This window comes from Arvicola amphibius, chromosome 3 (genome assembly GCF_903992535.2).
Source record: "Arvicola amphibius chromosome 3, mArvAmp1.2, whole genome shotgun sequence".
In the NCBI taxonomy this organism is placed as follows: Eukaryota; Metazoa; Chordata; class Mammalia; order Rodentia; family Cricetidae; genus Arvicola; species Arvicola amphibius.
In genome coordinates, this window is record NC_052049.1 from 162,131,782 (window position 1) to 162,148,578 (window position 16,797).

Sequence of the window (16,797 nt, forward strand, 5' to 3'; positions counted from 1 at the left end):
AAAAACCCTTCAAGATGTTTTATCTTGAACTATGGACCAAAAATTTCCTAGGATTCTAAATTTATTAAAGAAATTACCAGGAACTATTAAGTAAAGAAATATGTTGGATAACATCATCAGTGCAATTCTGAGAAGAGGGGAGAATACGAAAATATACAAAAGCCCTCTAGTCTCATCTTCAAAACATACACGGCCGATGGAAACGGTACAATTTGACATTGTCAGCACTCATCAAGTAGAAACCACAAAGAATCCAGTTACCAAAGTTGTTAGAGTCATGAAAGAGTTTACAGTTCCAGTCCCAGCCTACTGTGGAGACCTACTTCTGAGAAGAGGTGAACCTAATATTAGACTCAGGACTCAGGGGCTCTGCGCTTCCCTCTAACAAAGCCGATGTGCTACTGGCAACCATAACACCAAGTTTTGGATCCCTTGCTTTTTGTCTTTTTTTTTTTAAATGAGGGCGTTTTTTTTCAAATATTTATTTATTTATTATGTATACAATTTTCTGTCTGTGTGTATGCCTGCAGGCCAGTATTGGGCACCAGACCCCATTACAGATGGTTGTGAGTCATCATGGTTGCTGGGATTTGAACTCAGGACCTTTATTAGAGCAGCAATGCTCTTAACCTCCGAGCTATCTCTCCAGCCCCGCTTTTTGTCTTTTTTAAGAAAAACTATAATAGCAGAAGGAAAAATGAGGTAATGAATAATGATTTAATCTTAGAAATGCCATAACGTCAGCACTCTTGCCCTGGAGTGAAACTATGGCGGATCTGTAACATTCTCTAGAGCTGCATAAAATAAAGCTTTCACTGTCTTATTTGAATGTCAAAAATAAGACTAAAAATGGCAAGCTTTAGTGGGATGTTTAAAAATAGCATTTGACAACCCCAAAACAGGGGCTGGAGTTCTTTTTAAACTCTAGGGATCACTAATGCTTTCCTGTAGGGAAAGTTTCCTTGACAGATGAGAAATTTAATCCCTTGGGAATTTTAGAGTTCGTCAGATATAGTCCTAAAAAGTGCAAGGACTGTTTTTCTCTTTTTTCAGCTTCATGTTTCCCTTCAGTTTTAGCATATTAAATCAGTTGAAGCAAACAAACTTTTAAAAGCAAGGACCCAGGATCCATTATTACTAGATATAGTACCTACAGTTTTAAATTTAATCAATAAAGCTAACTATAGTAATGCCACTGCTCTCAAACACCATGCAATTCCAATAATCTAAAATATAGCCATGAATTTATTTACAACTCAAAACAACATCACCAAAAAAAAAAAAAAACTAACAACAACCCAAGTCACAGAGTAACATCATAGATATTATTTCCTGAAAGAGATAGGCCTAAGCACTTTGACTCAAGATTTGTCCATAAGTGATGGATAATGCTTTTCCCAAGCATTCCTCAGAAGAGCTAGAATAAAACCAACAAAAATGGGGAATAGAAAAACTAAAAGTTGACCACAGAAAGAATAAAATACCAGTAGAACAAAATCACTGTCAGAACACAGAAGTCTGCAGACTTTAATGCTAGAACAAATTATTAATAATTTTTAGACCTCTACAGGAAAGGGTAGAAGGGGAGAAGGGAAGAAGGGAGGAGAGTGGAGAAAAATGTATAGCTCAATAAAAACAATTAAAAAATAATTTTGGACCTCATGAAGCAATGTAAAATGATTACATTCTCAACTCCAACTAATGATGGCAAAGTTAAATTATATTCAGGCACACTACTCAGTAAAGGGTAAAGAGGTATGCTAATATTCAATGCTTAAAAGGATAAGCTTCAGCTATGAAAAGTACTTATATTAAAAACGTAATTTAAGAGTGGCCATTGATTCATTCTATACAAATAGTATGTTACCTGATAACTAAATGACAGTTCTGAAGAAAAATACTTTAATTTAAAAAAAATAAATTTATTTGAGACACAGCCTTAAAACCAGACTGGCCTTGAACTTGTGTTCCTCTTGCCCCAGCCTCCAAAGCACTGGGATCACAGGTGTGTGCCACCATGCTCAGTTTAAAGTATTCTTAAATACTTGCAAGCATACAAAACATTCTCACTCATTTTTACTTCCCAGTTTCTAAGCAAACTGACCATTCCCACTAAAACATATTCAGTGCATAAACTCACTGTATTTGAAGCCACTCTTTCCTTCTCACCTCAGAACTTGTCCAACAACTCCTGAACCGTCTACCCTCAGTGTGAGAAGACTTATATTTCCTTTCTATACCTGATTTACACTGATCGTATATATTAATGCTCTGGAGTATTCTATAAGAGCTTAGTCCTTCATCCAGAAGAATATTAGTCCCACATCCCACAACTTGAAATTGTTCTCCCTTTGTTGATTTTACTTGATCTTATCTTTCTATTGTCACTAAATGTTTTCTTTTTTATTTCACGGTTAAAATTCTCAAATTAAGGTATATCATGTTCCCTAAATATTTCAGCACCATAATTTCAAAATCCAATGGCTTTTCCTCTCTCCTCTTGTACCTTTACTTCTAAGCAGAAATTAAACTAAAATTCCCCTTTGGCTTTCACACCACCATTCTAACTGAACCAAAAATTGCAAATAATGCATTTGATCTTTTAAAATGCAACTCTTTCCTCCCAGCGCCCTTTATTAAATATAAAAACTCCCTAAGAAAAAAATCTGTGCTAGCTCTATGCTCTGTGATTTCTGCCCTTGTGAAGATATATAGGGTCATCTTCTTGCTTATGATACCTAAATTATCTTGGTCATTATCAGACAATCCCCAAATTAATGAAGCTAAAACCTGGAAATTGCATTGCTTTCTTATTTAAGTCTAACTTCTCTGAGCTTGCTAATTTTCGCCCCTCTCTCCTAGTCACTCATATTTAAGATTGATAAAACCCTAGGACTCAGTTCCCTTTCTTGACAGCTTTGTATCTCCTCATACTCCTCGCACACAGGGCCTCAGGCGTGCAAGACAAGGGTTTAAGGGTTTTATCAGAAGCTACACCCCAGCTCCTCCCCTCTTCTTTTTTTTTTTTTATTTTTTTATTTTTCGAGACAGGGTTTCTCTGTGGCTTTGGAGCCTGTCCTGGAACTAGCTCTTGTAGACCAGGCTGGCCTCGAACTCACAGAGATCCGCCTGCCTCTGCCTCCCGAGTGCTGGGATTAAAGGCGTGCGCCACCACCGCCTGGCCTCCTCCCCTCTTCTTACAGCCACTGTCGCTCTTATAGGCAGTCTTCAGTTCAGGCCTTAATATTCATACCTGAACTACTACAAAAACTGCCCACATAGACTATAACCTTCCCTTCCTTCCCAGTCTTGCCTAAACTTGAACACCATATTCATCTATCTAAAATAACACAAGACACATATCATATTTTCTATCAAAATGTATTGAATGATACCTAACTATCTATTATATAAAACACAGATCCTCAGCCTCCCATTCAAGGCCTTTTTCACCAGTTTTGTTTTAGTTGTTTTTCCTGAGTATTTCCATTACATCACAAGCCCAGTGCTTTATTCTAAAGGCTGTGAACTCACTGTCTCAAAAAACACACTTCATATATCTGCCTTACATTCTTTCCTGCATCCCCTGTCCCTTAACTACTTCTAAGTTCTTGGGTAGTCTTGGATAACAGGAAAAACATGGACTCGAGAGCCAGAACCTAAGCGCAGACCCCAAGTTTGCCATTTACAGGCAAGTTATTTAATCTTTCTGAAGATCAGGAAGTCAAGTCCACTGGCACAAAGCAGGGCAATATAAATGTTAGCAATGGTAATATTTCTTCTTTTTTGATTTTTAAATTTTATTTTATGTATATGAGTGTTTTGTCTGCACATATGTCTGTGCACCACAAGTGTGTCTTGTGCCTGAAGAGGCCAGAAAGGGGTGTTGGGTCCCCTGGAACTAGAGTTGCACACAGATGGTTGTGAGTCACCATGTGGGCGTCAGGAATTGAACCAAAGTCCTCTGCAAGAGCAACAGGTGCCCCTAACCACTGAGCCATCTCTCCAGCCGAATATTAATATTTCAAGGCCGAGCTCAATACACTCTTCAGTGAAATCTCTCTTAAAACTTTTAAAAGATATATTTTTAGGCTGGGTGGTGGTGGTGCATCCTTTTAATCCCAGCACTTGGGAGGCAGAGGCAGGAAGCCAGTCTGGTCTATAGGACAAGTTCCAGGACAGCCAGGGCTACACAGAGAAACCCTGTCTCAAAGTAAACAAACAAGACACATTTTAATTATATGAATGGTGAGCAATATTTGCATATGAATGCAGGTGCCTGTGGAAGCCAAAGGTATCAGTGCCTCCTGCAGCTGGAGTTATGAGTTATTTGATGTAGGTACTAAGAACAGAATTGGAGTCTTCTGCAAGAGCAGCAAGTACTCTTTACCATTTAATCATCTCTCCAGTTTCAATACATTAAAAAAAAAGTCCCCTCCACCTCTTCAGTGCTAGGGATCAAAGACAGAGACTTACACATGCTAGGAAGAAACCTAGTTTTCTTGATAGCTCCAAACCATAATGGTCTTATTATATTGCTAAAATATTTATGTTTGAATTGCAAAAAGTTTAAGTATAAAATAGGGCTTCTCAAAAGCAGCTCTATTGACATTTGGGTCAATAAGTGGGTCAAAACCATATGGGTTTTGGTGTTATTGCAGTACCTTTCCTGTGTGTTTAGTAACATCTACAGCATCTACACACTAGACACCAATAGTAATCTGTTCATCAACTATGAAGCTAAAATGTCTCCAGATATTGCCAAATATCCTTTGGTACAGACAAAGTTGTTTTTTTTGAGGACCACTGCTGTAACCCAAGATAAAACAAGAAGTATTTTGTAACTGTAACACAATATACAATCATCAAGCATTCTTACCACTCAGCACTTATTAAATACAGTCTTACATTTAAATTCCCTTGTAATCCAGAGGTGCTTTAGCTGCCAATTCATTTTAATACCACTGGTGAATAAGTCATATTTTCCGTATTCATTTCCACCATCACACCCAGCTAAGGTCTTGGACATTTGCTGGCTGACAGAATGAGGCACAGGTTACTTGGACAGAATACAGAGAACTGGAAAGAGCATGGGGTTTGCAGCCAAAAGGTTAAATTCAAATATTAGCTTGCCTTTACTAATTTTACAACTCTGGGCAATCCATTAAAGTCTGTGAGCCTCAGTTTTACGATCTCTAAGATACAGCAACTGGATAGTCTGGTTGTGATGTTCAAATATAATCAAGAATGTAAAAGAATCATGTTACTGGAAAATTAATATGTATATAAAACCATATGTGTAAATGCAGTTACTATAACATTTCTTATCCAAAAATCATCAAGGACTGAATTTCTTTATAACTTTATTTTCTAGGTAACTGAAGCTTATGCCTTTAAGTGTTTAAATTAAATTTTAAATAATTTTGATGAAAGTTTTCTGCTTTTAAAAGATACATATACATATATACATACATAAACATATATGTTCTTCCATCTAAGGTTTTAGGTAGTGAATATAATTTAACTTTTCCTTATTGATGCTAAACCACTGTTATAAAGTTTAACCACCAGGCAGACACTCAGTGCTAAAAATCTCTAATTAAACAATGTGAGTGGTCCCATGCTTTATTTTGCTCAGTTGCAGCTCTATGCTCCCTTTTATGGCCTTTCTTGATTCTCTTCAGATCAGAAATCTAAAATTTTAAGTTTGTTAAAATGAAATCTAAAATGAGAAAAAGCAGGCTGTGAAAGAGAAAGGAGAAGTGCTCTATACCTGAACGAAATCCAGAAACCTCAGGAAAATTACAACGGCAGCTCAGAGACCCTTCTTACTTAGTTTCTTGTTGTACTCTAGGTAGCTAAAGTGGCTAGGTACCCAATTTCCCTTTCTACCCAAGTGTGTGTGTGTGTGTGTGTGTGTGTGTGTGTGTGTGTGTGTGTGTGTTTGTAGACTTAAATATAGACATATATACATATAAATCACTCACAAGTTCACATTATGATACATCATAGAGATGTAGCTAAACCTGCCTCTCACACGAAGAGCAATTGCTGCACTTCCTGATGTCAGTGCAAACACCACGCCTCATTACAGCTGCAGAAGACGAGCCAGAGCTCTGTGCTCTGTTCACCATGAGTGACCCAAAGGGAGAGGACGTAATGCTATTAACTTATCCTTCAAGGTGTGCACACACGCCTGCTCTACCTTAAGGGACATGAAGACAAAGGGCAGGTTCTATCATTCATCTTTAGATGAAAGCAAACTCTACATTTCAAACAAAGAGAAAACATAATAAAACCGGAGAAACTAAATCAAACTGTAAGTTGTTTTGTGAGGAACATTTTGTTCATGTGTCTATAAATAACACGGGCCACAGAAAACCCTGTCCCTTGGCACTTCTATAACACTTGCACTATTTTTAGTATTAATACAAATAGTTATCCTATCAGTAATAAAAATAATGTAATCTTTAATAATTCATGATCGTTTACTTTTGCCTGATGTAGGGAAAGGAAACAGGAAGAAAAACACAAATAAATGTAAAATATTACATTTTAAAATAGCTTATTTGGGGTTGTTTTGTAAATTCTTTAGTGGCTTAAAACCAAATAGAAGGTGGAAGGCAAAGGAAGAGAGAGTAAACAAAGGAAAGAAGAAGAAAGTAAGCTAGGAGGAAAGAGGAAAGCAGGCATAGCTAACATTTCTTAGACGCTACTGGATAAAATCATCTAGCCTTGTACCTGACAACCGTAGTCCAAAAGCAGCTGTAGTATATCCAAGCTTTCGTTTTCAATAGTTATGGTAACAGCATTTCTCCCAAGCACATCTACGCAATTTATGTTCAAGTCACCTGAACTGTTCTCCTCCAAAATCTTTTTAACCATATAATAGTCACCTAAATAACAATATACAAACATACTTTAATATTTAAGACATTAAACAAGAATGAGTATAAGAAAATTTTTATCCTGCTGAATTAAAAGATTAAAAATACCTAAACTCAATTTTGCTTTGCATGTGGACATGTGCACAGAAAATGTGAACATTTCCTGGAAAAAAAGTATATCTTGATAAAATAATACACATATAAGCAGCAAATATAAAACACTAGCAGAAAAAAATAAATGTGTATCATGTTATAAAAATTTCTTGCTTAAAATTCTTAACCTGATGTTATAAGGAGAAAAACTTATAGAAGATATGTAGGACAGTTTCATAAAGAATAACCCAAAATACAGTCAGACAGCTCTTATAAAAAATAAAATGAAACTTGGAATTAGTTTTGGATCTCATACACACATTTACTTATGCATCATATTGGTTAAATGAAGACCAGGAGAGAGGATATTAGAAACAGGGGAAAAGCATACATTTAAAAAGTAGCATGAATTTGACAGTATATATAGACAGGGCACCTAAATTCTTATTCTTACTCCCTCCCCCCTCTCTCTCATACACACACACATACACACACACACACACACACACGCATGTGCGTGCACATCCCATCTTGTTAAGGAAGGTGAGGTGTACTGTTAATAAACAGGGACCATCCAGCTCACAAAAGGCTAAGTTGGGGCTAGAATGACGCTTGGCCTATCAGGAGCACGCAGGCTATCTTCTCCCTGACTGAGGTGACCACAGAACTGTCAGTCCATATGAGGACAATGGGAAATACTGTCACCAAAGGCGCAGTTTATTTGCCTGCTGAGACTGTGCAGGAAAAAAAGAGAAATAAAAATCCAAAGGGAAATGTTCATTAGAGGATAGAAAGCAAGGGGATACTTGTTTCATTTTACTTTTTAAATACAAAATGAATAAACGATTTTACATAGTTATTCCTTAGATGTCTGTGAGTAAGAAACAGGGAAAGAATAATCAGAGTGGAAACTGGAAAGAGAAAAGAAATACTTTCATGGTACACAGAGAGAAAACATTAGACTAAATGAATAAGAAAAACAATATTGCAGCTAAGGTAACAGATTTTATTTGTGAAAAATTCAGACTTCCTAATATTTTAAATACCTGCTTATATTTTAAAAAAGAAACGGAATAATAGTTTTCTTAATAATACGTCTCCTTAGGTCTCAAAAATAAAAAACTAGTCATGAAATAATTTCCCCATAGCACTAATTAACATTTAAATTCCACTGAAGAAGCAATGTTCTTAGTCTTGAGCTGTGCCAAATAACATCACTATTGCTAAAAAATAACATTTAAAACTATTTCAGACAAATCAGTTTTTAAGCATAGGGTTAAGAAAACACTACCCATAAAACTCCGCTTTGCTATCCTGGTACATCTAGGTGAGGTCACTCATTTAAATTCACCTTCTTGGAACTCAATAGACTTTCCACACCTAAGGTCATTGTGCTTCATTAATCTTGCAATATTTTCAGCCACTACTTCTTAAATGTCACTTTGGCTACTAAAGTTTATATCTGCAAGTGATATGCCATAAAGACTAGAGCAGTTATTAACTTTGAGGATGAATGCATATATGAAAAGAGGTTAGAAAACTTAACAAGGAAGCAGGCTAACAGCCCAGACACTCAAAATGCCTGCTATACCAGATGATGTTTTCCTTTCATAGTGAAGGTGCTTGCAAGTCATATCTCTTGCCTTTGGAAAAGCAATACAATTTGCTTACTCTTTTGATGGTATAGTTAGCTTTTTTAAATTTATTTTTAATTGTGTGTCTGGTGTGTGTGTGTGTATGTGTGCGTGTGTGTGTGTGTATGTGTGCGTGTGTGCGTATTGAATGTGGAAGCTAGAGGATTGAGTATCTTCCTCTACTGCTCTCTATCCCCACCCTCAGCCCCAGACAGGATCTCTCCCCGAGTTCAGAGTTCACTGACTGGCTTAGACTGGCTGCCACCAAGCTCCAGGGATAGATTTGCTCAGGGCTACAGACTTAACATCAATACACTCTGCTTTTTACATGAAGGCTGGAGATCCAAACTCAGTCTTCATGTCTGCAGAGCAGGCACACTTTATCTGCCACCTCCAGTCCCTAGTTGTCTTTGTTCGACAAAGAAAACAAAGTATTTTTCAGTGTACTCCATAGGTGGTGCACCAATGCAACAGCAAGTCACCTCAGTGCGACCTCTAAGCACCTCCCACACTCATTCACCTGTCCCTGTGAACACAGCTAACCGCATCCAAACTATTATCAATCCTTTTGGACAGTGAAACAGCCTCCTAACTGATAGAACCACTGAAGATGTTCTCTTGGACTAAATCCTAAGCAAGCTAATGGTCCTTTTTCCCATATGAAGCTTCCATAGCCCATAAGACTTCCTTTAGCCTACTTACTAATAGCTCCACGATGCATCGCTAGCATGATCCTCTGCAAATACACACCTGAGGAAACTCATGGCTGTTGGTTCATTTAAACATTGAAGACAGAACCCATTTCCTGGTCCACGTGAAAAGACAGCCATCTGTTAACTTTAGTGCCAGGTAACAAATACACACTGGTTTCACATAAATCCACCCACTTTTTCAAAACCATCCACTTTTTATACATTTTCCCTTGCTGTTTCATAATTTTTCCATCCCCTGACTCTATGGAACCCCCACTTGCTCTTCTCTAGCCCTCTAAACTAACTGCCTCTGTACAAATTGAACGTGGATTCAGCTCACAATGGGCTCTTCCTGTATCATCACTCATACAGTGCTTTACATTTTGTCACGGGGGTCAACAAAATTGTTCTGAAAAGGGGCCAAGCAGTAAAATATGCTAGGTTTTGTGGACATGACATCTCAGTCACAATTACCCAGACCCGTCTGCACTGAAGCAGGCACGGACCACGTAAAACAACCGAGGATGAGCCCCAATACGGCTTTTTGAATTTTACAGAATTTTTATGTTTTAAAATACCATTCTTTTAATTAGAAATATTTTTAAGTATTTGAAATATAAAATGTAAAAGCCAGTCTGAACTCACAGACTTTAGAAAAATAGTTGGACTTAGTTTATGAATCAGTTGGTCACCCATGGTCTAGCCCTACCTCGTCAGTCCGTTCTGTAAAATTCAAAGCATATCAATCTTACGATTTTTCTAACATCCTCAAAGGACACAGTGTTTACTGAATTCTAGGAAGCCCACTGGAAACTGGGCCAGCAAATGAATAGTATAAAAAAATTCAAGATGATCCCATAGACCCTCAGCAATAAATTTACTCTGCCCAACTCTTATATATGCTGAGAGAAGTAGAGTAGAGAAATGTACAATATTCTTTATAAAAATGATTCTCTATTTTCTCACTGGCTTCTCATATGACTTTCCAATATATGAAGATAAATGTCATCCTTACTGATGGCAGCATTAACGCTGGGCAGTTTTATCACATGTGGGGGCTCACGTCTACCACTGCAGAACCAGAAGACAGAAGTAGGACTGGTGCAAGTCTGAGGCCAGCCTAGGCTACTTAACACAGCAAATTCCAGGACAAACTGGGCTAGACACTAAGATTCTGTCTAAAAAATCCCAGCTCCCCCAACTCCACCAAAAATGTTGACCAGTTTTTAAACTTTATATTAACCAAACAGAACTTGAAGCTAGTTGTAAAGTGTGGGGAACTTTTGTGTCAAAAATTTACAAATCTTTTCAAACCAAACTTTCTACAAAAACCTTTGGACCTGAAATTATAACAATTTACTTAAAATATTCCTAATTAAGGCAGGCAGTGGTGGTACATGCCTTTAATCTCAGCAGACGGAGGCAAAGGCAAGAAGATCTCTGAATTTGAGGCCAATCTGGTCTACAGAGCAAGTTTCAAGGCAGCCAGGGCTACACAGAGAAACTCTGTCTCAAAAGAAAAAAATCCCAATTAATATTTAAAACAGACTAAGAGGAAAAAGCTTTGGAATCCTAAGAAATTTTACTGAACTCATAAATAATTGATATGGCATTGGAATCTTTTAGTCTAAATTATTCACTCTGGATTTTAATGTTATCATTTATTGCTTCTAAATAGTATTTGAATTTTTCATTACCTATATTAAACTATTATTCCTAGTCTTAGACTTCTTAACATCATTAACTTTGATGGAATTAGTCTGAAGAAGACATTTATAATACTCTAATGGGGCAAGAGAATCTCAGATTACAACAGAGCTGGTGCATTCAAATTTAATTTTCAGCCTCACAATGCACTGAGGTTTCACTTGGATAGTTTGTTTTGAACTTCCCAGGAGAGAGTGCTCTGTACTAGGAATAGCCTATCTTCCAAATGTCATATGGGCCATTTAAGATAAATTGAACATTTGCTCAGAGAGACTTACTATATACACAATTATAACATTTTTTTACCCTACTGTTCTTTACTTCTGCATAAGAAAACATCTTTATAATAGAAAAATTCCTAAAGAATATTGACGTAGTCAGTAACTCATTAATAACAGCTTTTTGTCCAATTCCTTAACACAATTAAGAACTTCATGTGTATATTTTGATAGCATGGCAATGAGCAGAAAATTAAAATTAGGAAAAAGAAGCGTACCATGAGATCACTACACAGGCCAGTAAGGCAGCTAGCTGCTCAGGCACCGATCATTAAAGTCACTGAGAACCACTCCCTATGGCTACACTTCTCAACTAGTATATTACTCAGCTTTGTTGATTTACAAAGATTCCCTGTACAGAATGCATATGATCTGGAACTAGTGATACCTATAGCAACCGCAATATTCCTGATGCTAATTATACTCTTATCATCCCTCCTTTCTGAAAATTATTTTCCTCGTTGTACATATCATTTTTTTAAAAAGATTTCATTTATTATGTATACAGTATTCTACCTGAATGTCTGCCTTCAGGCCACAAGAGGGCACCAGATCCCATTAAAGATGGTTGTGTGGTTGCTGGGAATTGAACTCAGAACCTCTAGAAGAGCAGTCTAACAGCTAAGAGTCTCTTAACAGTTGGGCCATCTCTCCAGTTCCAGTGTACATATCTTTTTATTAGGTGCTGCCTAACAACACAAAACTTCTCAGCAATACTCAGGAATCTGCATTTAAATCATCCAAACCATTCTCCTCTCTAACCTTACACCCTTCAAATCTCTTCCAAAACAGCAAAAACAGAAAGTACACATTAAGTAAGTGTTAACACAACAGTGGCACTATTCTCGAGGAAAGCATCCTGAGCCCCGAGGTACACAGAGCTTCTATAGAAACTTAAAGTATCTTTCCTTATAGTGTAGCAAGCCTCCCACAATGGTGACAGCACACAAACCAGGATGCCTCCAGCGGTACATGTGAAAGTCTGCCCTCCCCCTGCCTTCTCTAACTGCACTGTGAAATGTTCAGAAGGGACTACTAATGAAAATACAAATTTTCTGCTAATACTCCACATGCAGCACTGGCAGAGAGTAAATATTCATTCTTCCCTACTCAGCATAAGCACTAATTAATGATATCAACAAACAAAAGGCTGACATTCACACATATGTTTTAAAACACCATCTACTTAACACTTTAAATGAGAAAAAATAAAGACACACTTAAGTTTAGGTGCTTCCTAAAACTTTACTTATCCTTTCAGCAGGCAAGAGGCCTTAGGGAGACCAGAGGCTCCCACAAACAAGCAGGCTAATTACCACACTAACTCTCAATAAGAAAAACATGGTGGTCTACTTAATATCAATGACACAAAACATTTATTGGCAGCTCTTGTTCAGTTAGCTTTTTGTCTGAATTAAAGCCTCTCTGTCTACAAAAAATTCACATATACTTTGTAAGAATTTTATTTGGGTCTTGAGGTAGATAGTTTCCTAATTTTCTGAGAAAATGCCATACTTATTTCCAAAGTGGCTGTACCTCAAGACCCAGCAATACCACTGTTGGGTATATACCCAAAGGATGCCCAGTCATACCACAAGGACATGTGCTCGACTATGTTCATAACAGCATTATTTGTAACAGTCAGAACCTGGAAACAACCTAGATGCCCCTCAACCAAAGAATGGATAAAGAAAATGTGGTAGATTTACACAATGAAGTACTACTGCTCAGTGGTAAAAAAAAAAATGACATCTTGAAATTTGTATGCAAATGGATGAATCTAGAAAAAAAACATATTGAGTGAGGTAACCCAGACCCAGAAAGACAAATATAATATGTACTCACTCATAAGTGGCTTCTAGACATAAAAAACCCAACCTACAGTCCATAACCCCAGACAACCTAGACAACAAAGAGGACCCTAAGAGAGACATACATGGATCTACATAGAAAGGAGACAAAGACAAGATCTTTTGAGTAAATTGGGAGTTTGGGGGTCACAGAAGAGGGTAGATGGAGAGGGGGAGGAAGGGAGGGAAGCAGAGAAAAATGTATAGTTCAATGAAAACAATAAAAATACCCTTCTTCAATATAGACATTGGTGAAGCTTAGAAGCACTCTTATATTGAATACTGGCAAGAATACATCTCATAGAACACAGGTGAAGATGTAAATTGGTGCTAAAAAAAAGAACTTGGTAGGTTTACATAAATTTGGTAGGTTTATATAAAACCCTGCTGTACATCAATAGTACAGAAAATTTCAATCCAATTTTCCTTATTATTTTTAATACAAAAAAGAACCAAGAGTTAGCTTTGAGATTATTCTGATCTATTTTGATGATGACAAGAACCATTACTAATTGATTAATACTTAGATATGCAATTGCATAGATTGACAGAACTAATTTACATAAAAGCTAGCTATTCCAAACCATAAAATCTCTCTCTTCCCTATTTTTGTTTACTCCTTACTCTGTACACTGTTTATTTTAAACCGCCATTCATTCACTAAAAAATACAACCACCACATTTTTGCAAATTTTCTTTTAAGAATCTCTAGCCTTTATTTTAGAAGACTATACTACAAATAGTTCATTCATATAGAAAGGATTATTAAATGTAACTAGTTGATTTTTCTGACCCTATTAAGGATCTCATGCTTGTTTTGTACATTTACACAAAAAACAAAGTTTATAAACTATCCATACAGATAAGAGTTAATTTCCAACTAGTACATCCACATTCAACTATAATCATATCAATAAAACATACTAGTGACTTGACACGTATACATACATACATGTATATATGTGTATATATACATATACAAACAACAGATCTGATACATGGAGTTGTGAGAATTAAATTACATGGAATATACATATATATTATATATGTAATATATATTTATTTTAAAGTAGCAGTATTGGTGCTTGAACCTAGAGCCTTGTTTATGTTAGGCAAGTGCTTTACCATAGCAGAGCTATATCCCCAGTCCCTCTGAGCATTAGATGAAATGTTTTACAAAACGCATGAGCACTCCACTCCAAAGCTACTTTTGTAAATGTTTGCCATTTGGGCTAATGAAGATTTCACTGTAAAAGTGGGAGCTAGAGCTATTTCAAGAATTTTTCCATTTTTATATTTGATTTGGATGTTAAAATGTTTTAACAATATTAGTGATTATGAACATAAACAAAAATACGTGTTCCTCTAACTTCAACTTGTTTTTAAAACAAATGCAAATTAAAACTTTATGCAAGAAATATGCAGTTTCTTCATCATAGCACATTAACCCCTGTTCTACTTCTGCATATCTCCAAGGCTTTTAATTATGTTATAAACATATATGTATGTATCAGATGCCAGTTTCCGTAGATAGATAGACAGATATAGATATCTCAAACTGTTTCAACAAATACTATGGGCAGTTTATAAAACTTTTATAATTAAAACTCCTTTTGAGAATTCTCACGCAACCATTCTAAATATATTTATCACAAAAGTACCTGCTCCAATCATATTCCATTACAACACTTTTCTGTTCTCGGTTTGACAAGAATATCAAATTCCTTTTCCTAACATATGTTAAATAATCACACTGTTCACTAGAATAAAAACAGTGGATCTTGACTGCTGTAATACAACATGATCATTTCCTTTCTCCTTTTAGATAATTTTTGAGGGAAATAACTCAGGCAAAGCACTTGGGAGAAAATTAAGTAATTTATATAATCTACAGATCACAGTTTTGTGACATTACAGACATACTTTTGTATTTCTTTATATTTCTAAGAGTAGTCAAAGATGCCTATGGTAGACTTTAACAAAATGCTTATCTATTTAATATTACCATGTAAAACATAAAAGTGAGTTGGCAACAGATATAAGGGGACTTTGTTTACATGTCAATGTGCTTTCAAAAAAGCATAAATAATTGCCTTTTGCCTTGCTAAGATCAAGTGTAGTTGTGTAAAGAACGAAAAACTATTTCAAAAGCTTTAAAAGGCGAGGGAGACTGTTGTTGACTTGAGCAAACATATGTAAACAAAACCAAAAACTTCTGTAACTAACTTTCCACAGTGTAAGGCGGCCTCTAGAATTAGGTTTTGGAAGTCTACATGGTTCTAACAAGGTTTTCCTAAACGAACACAGCCTTTGCAAACAAACTGCTGAATTGAGGGATGACAATGTTTTAGGACTTTTTTTTCCAGTTAGCCAAATGCAGTCTGAGAGCGATCAAGTTCCCACTCCTCCATTACAACGCATCACTCGAAAAGCACGCTTATCTCTTCATGTGGCCATAAGGTGATCAGTTTCTAGATTCAAAAACAGTATACTGCACATATTTTGCCTATACTTATTTTTCATTTCCTTTGCCTTCCACCAACTCTCTGAAGCAATAAACCTTTCTCCCTAATTTTTTTTTTAAATACCAAAACTCAAAGGGGGTTCCATAAGTTTAGGGAAAGTTTTGGAAACTAGGGTAGGATTTTTCCTGTCTCGTCCTGATTTCTTATTATTTCTGCTTAGGATAATGGAATACCTAATTCCATTCAACTGCAGCCGTGCCTGATGCTAAAACAGAAGTCTTTAGACTAAAAAAAAAAACAAAACAAAAATGCAAGGTGACAGCCCATGAACTGGAGAAATCGTAAGGGAAATAAACAGAATTTTCGAGTTAGAGGGTCCAAAACTAGACTCTGGCTCCCAAAGAAAGGACTCCAGCCTGGAGTTTGTCAGAGGCAGCAGTGGGGCAACTTTGGGATCAAGGCTCCCAACTAGTCACCTAGCATCCCACCTGCAGGAGTCCACCGCCCCCGCCCTACCTGCCTGCTGGCTCCTGCTCAACCAGGCAGAAGTCCTGCCGGCCTCCCAGGTAGGGAATAGCCGCTGGGCGCAAGAAAAAGCGGGAGTGCCGGGAGTAAGTTGAGGCACCGGCAGGACCCAGGGAGTGAGTCTTAGGGTGTCCAGAGGCGGAGAAAGGGGCCTAGCTCTCACCCTTGTCGCACGCCAGCAAGAAAAGCTTCTCATTCAGGGTGTTCTCCTCCTTCACCTCCCGCACATCCTTCAGCGCCATCACTTCGTTGGGCGACGAGGAGGATGGGGAGGAAGGCAGGGAGGAGGAGGAGACGCCCGAGAGGTCCGTGCTCGGGTACAGGGCCGCCATCATCGCGGCCCACGACGGGGGTAGGCCAGGAGACGGAGGTTGGGCCCCCATGGGCGCCGACCCCAACCCCAGCCCCGCCCCAGAGCTGGAAAACGGGTGAGTCGTTCCCACGACCACATCTGCATGCGGCCCGTTGGCCCCGAAGGGCGTCGCCTCGCCCCGGAACCAGCACTCGCCGTCCACGGACAGCCCCAGGTTGGTGGCCGCGCCAGCGCGACCCCGGGGCCAGCGCCCTCTGCCCAGCCGCCGACGCCCCGGTCGAGCTGGTCCGCGCCCGTCCGGGGACGACAGAGTGGAGCGCGCCAGGGCGGCAGCGGAGCGCGGGGCCGTGCCA

At 37.9% G+C, this 16,797-nt stretch overlaps 1 protein-coding gene across 2 annotated transcripts in view; it reads right to left on the reverse strand.

Moving 5' to 3' along the window:
• Trpc1 (transient receptor potential cation channel subfamily C member 1) overlaps positions 1-16,481 on the reverse strand; it is a 48,045-nt gene extending 31,564 nt beyond the window's left edge. Inside the window, exons 1-2 of one of the 2 annotated variants that reach the window (XM_038323184.1) lie at positions 16,295-16,481; positions 6,742-6,896 (exon numbers count right to left, since the gene is read on the reverse strand). In XM_038323184.1, coding sequence (XP_038179112.1) covers positions 6,742-6,896; positions 16,295-16,466 — 327 coding nt within the window. In that variant the 5' untranslated portion in view covers positions 16,467-16,481. The remainder of the gene's footprint in view (positions 1-6,741; positions 6,897-16,294) is intronic. The other variant, XM_038323183.1, reaches the window with a different exon arrangement.
• Between the last annotated feature and the right edge of the window lie 316 nt (positions 16,482-16,797).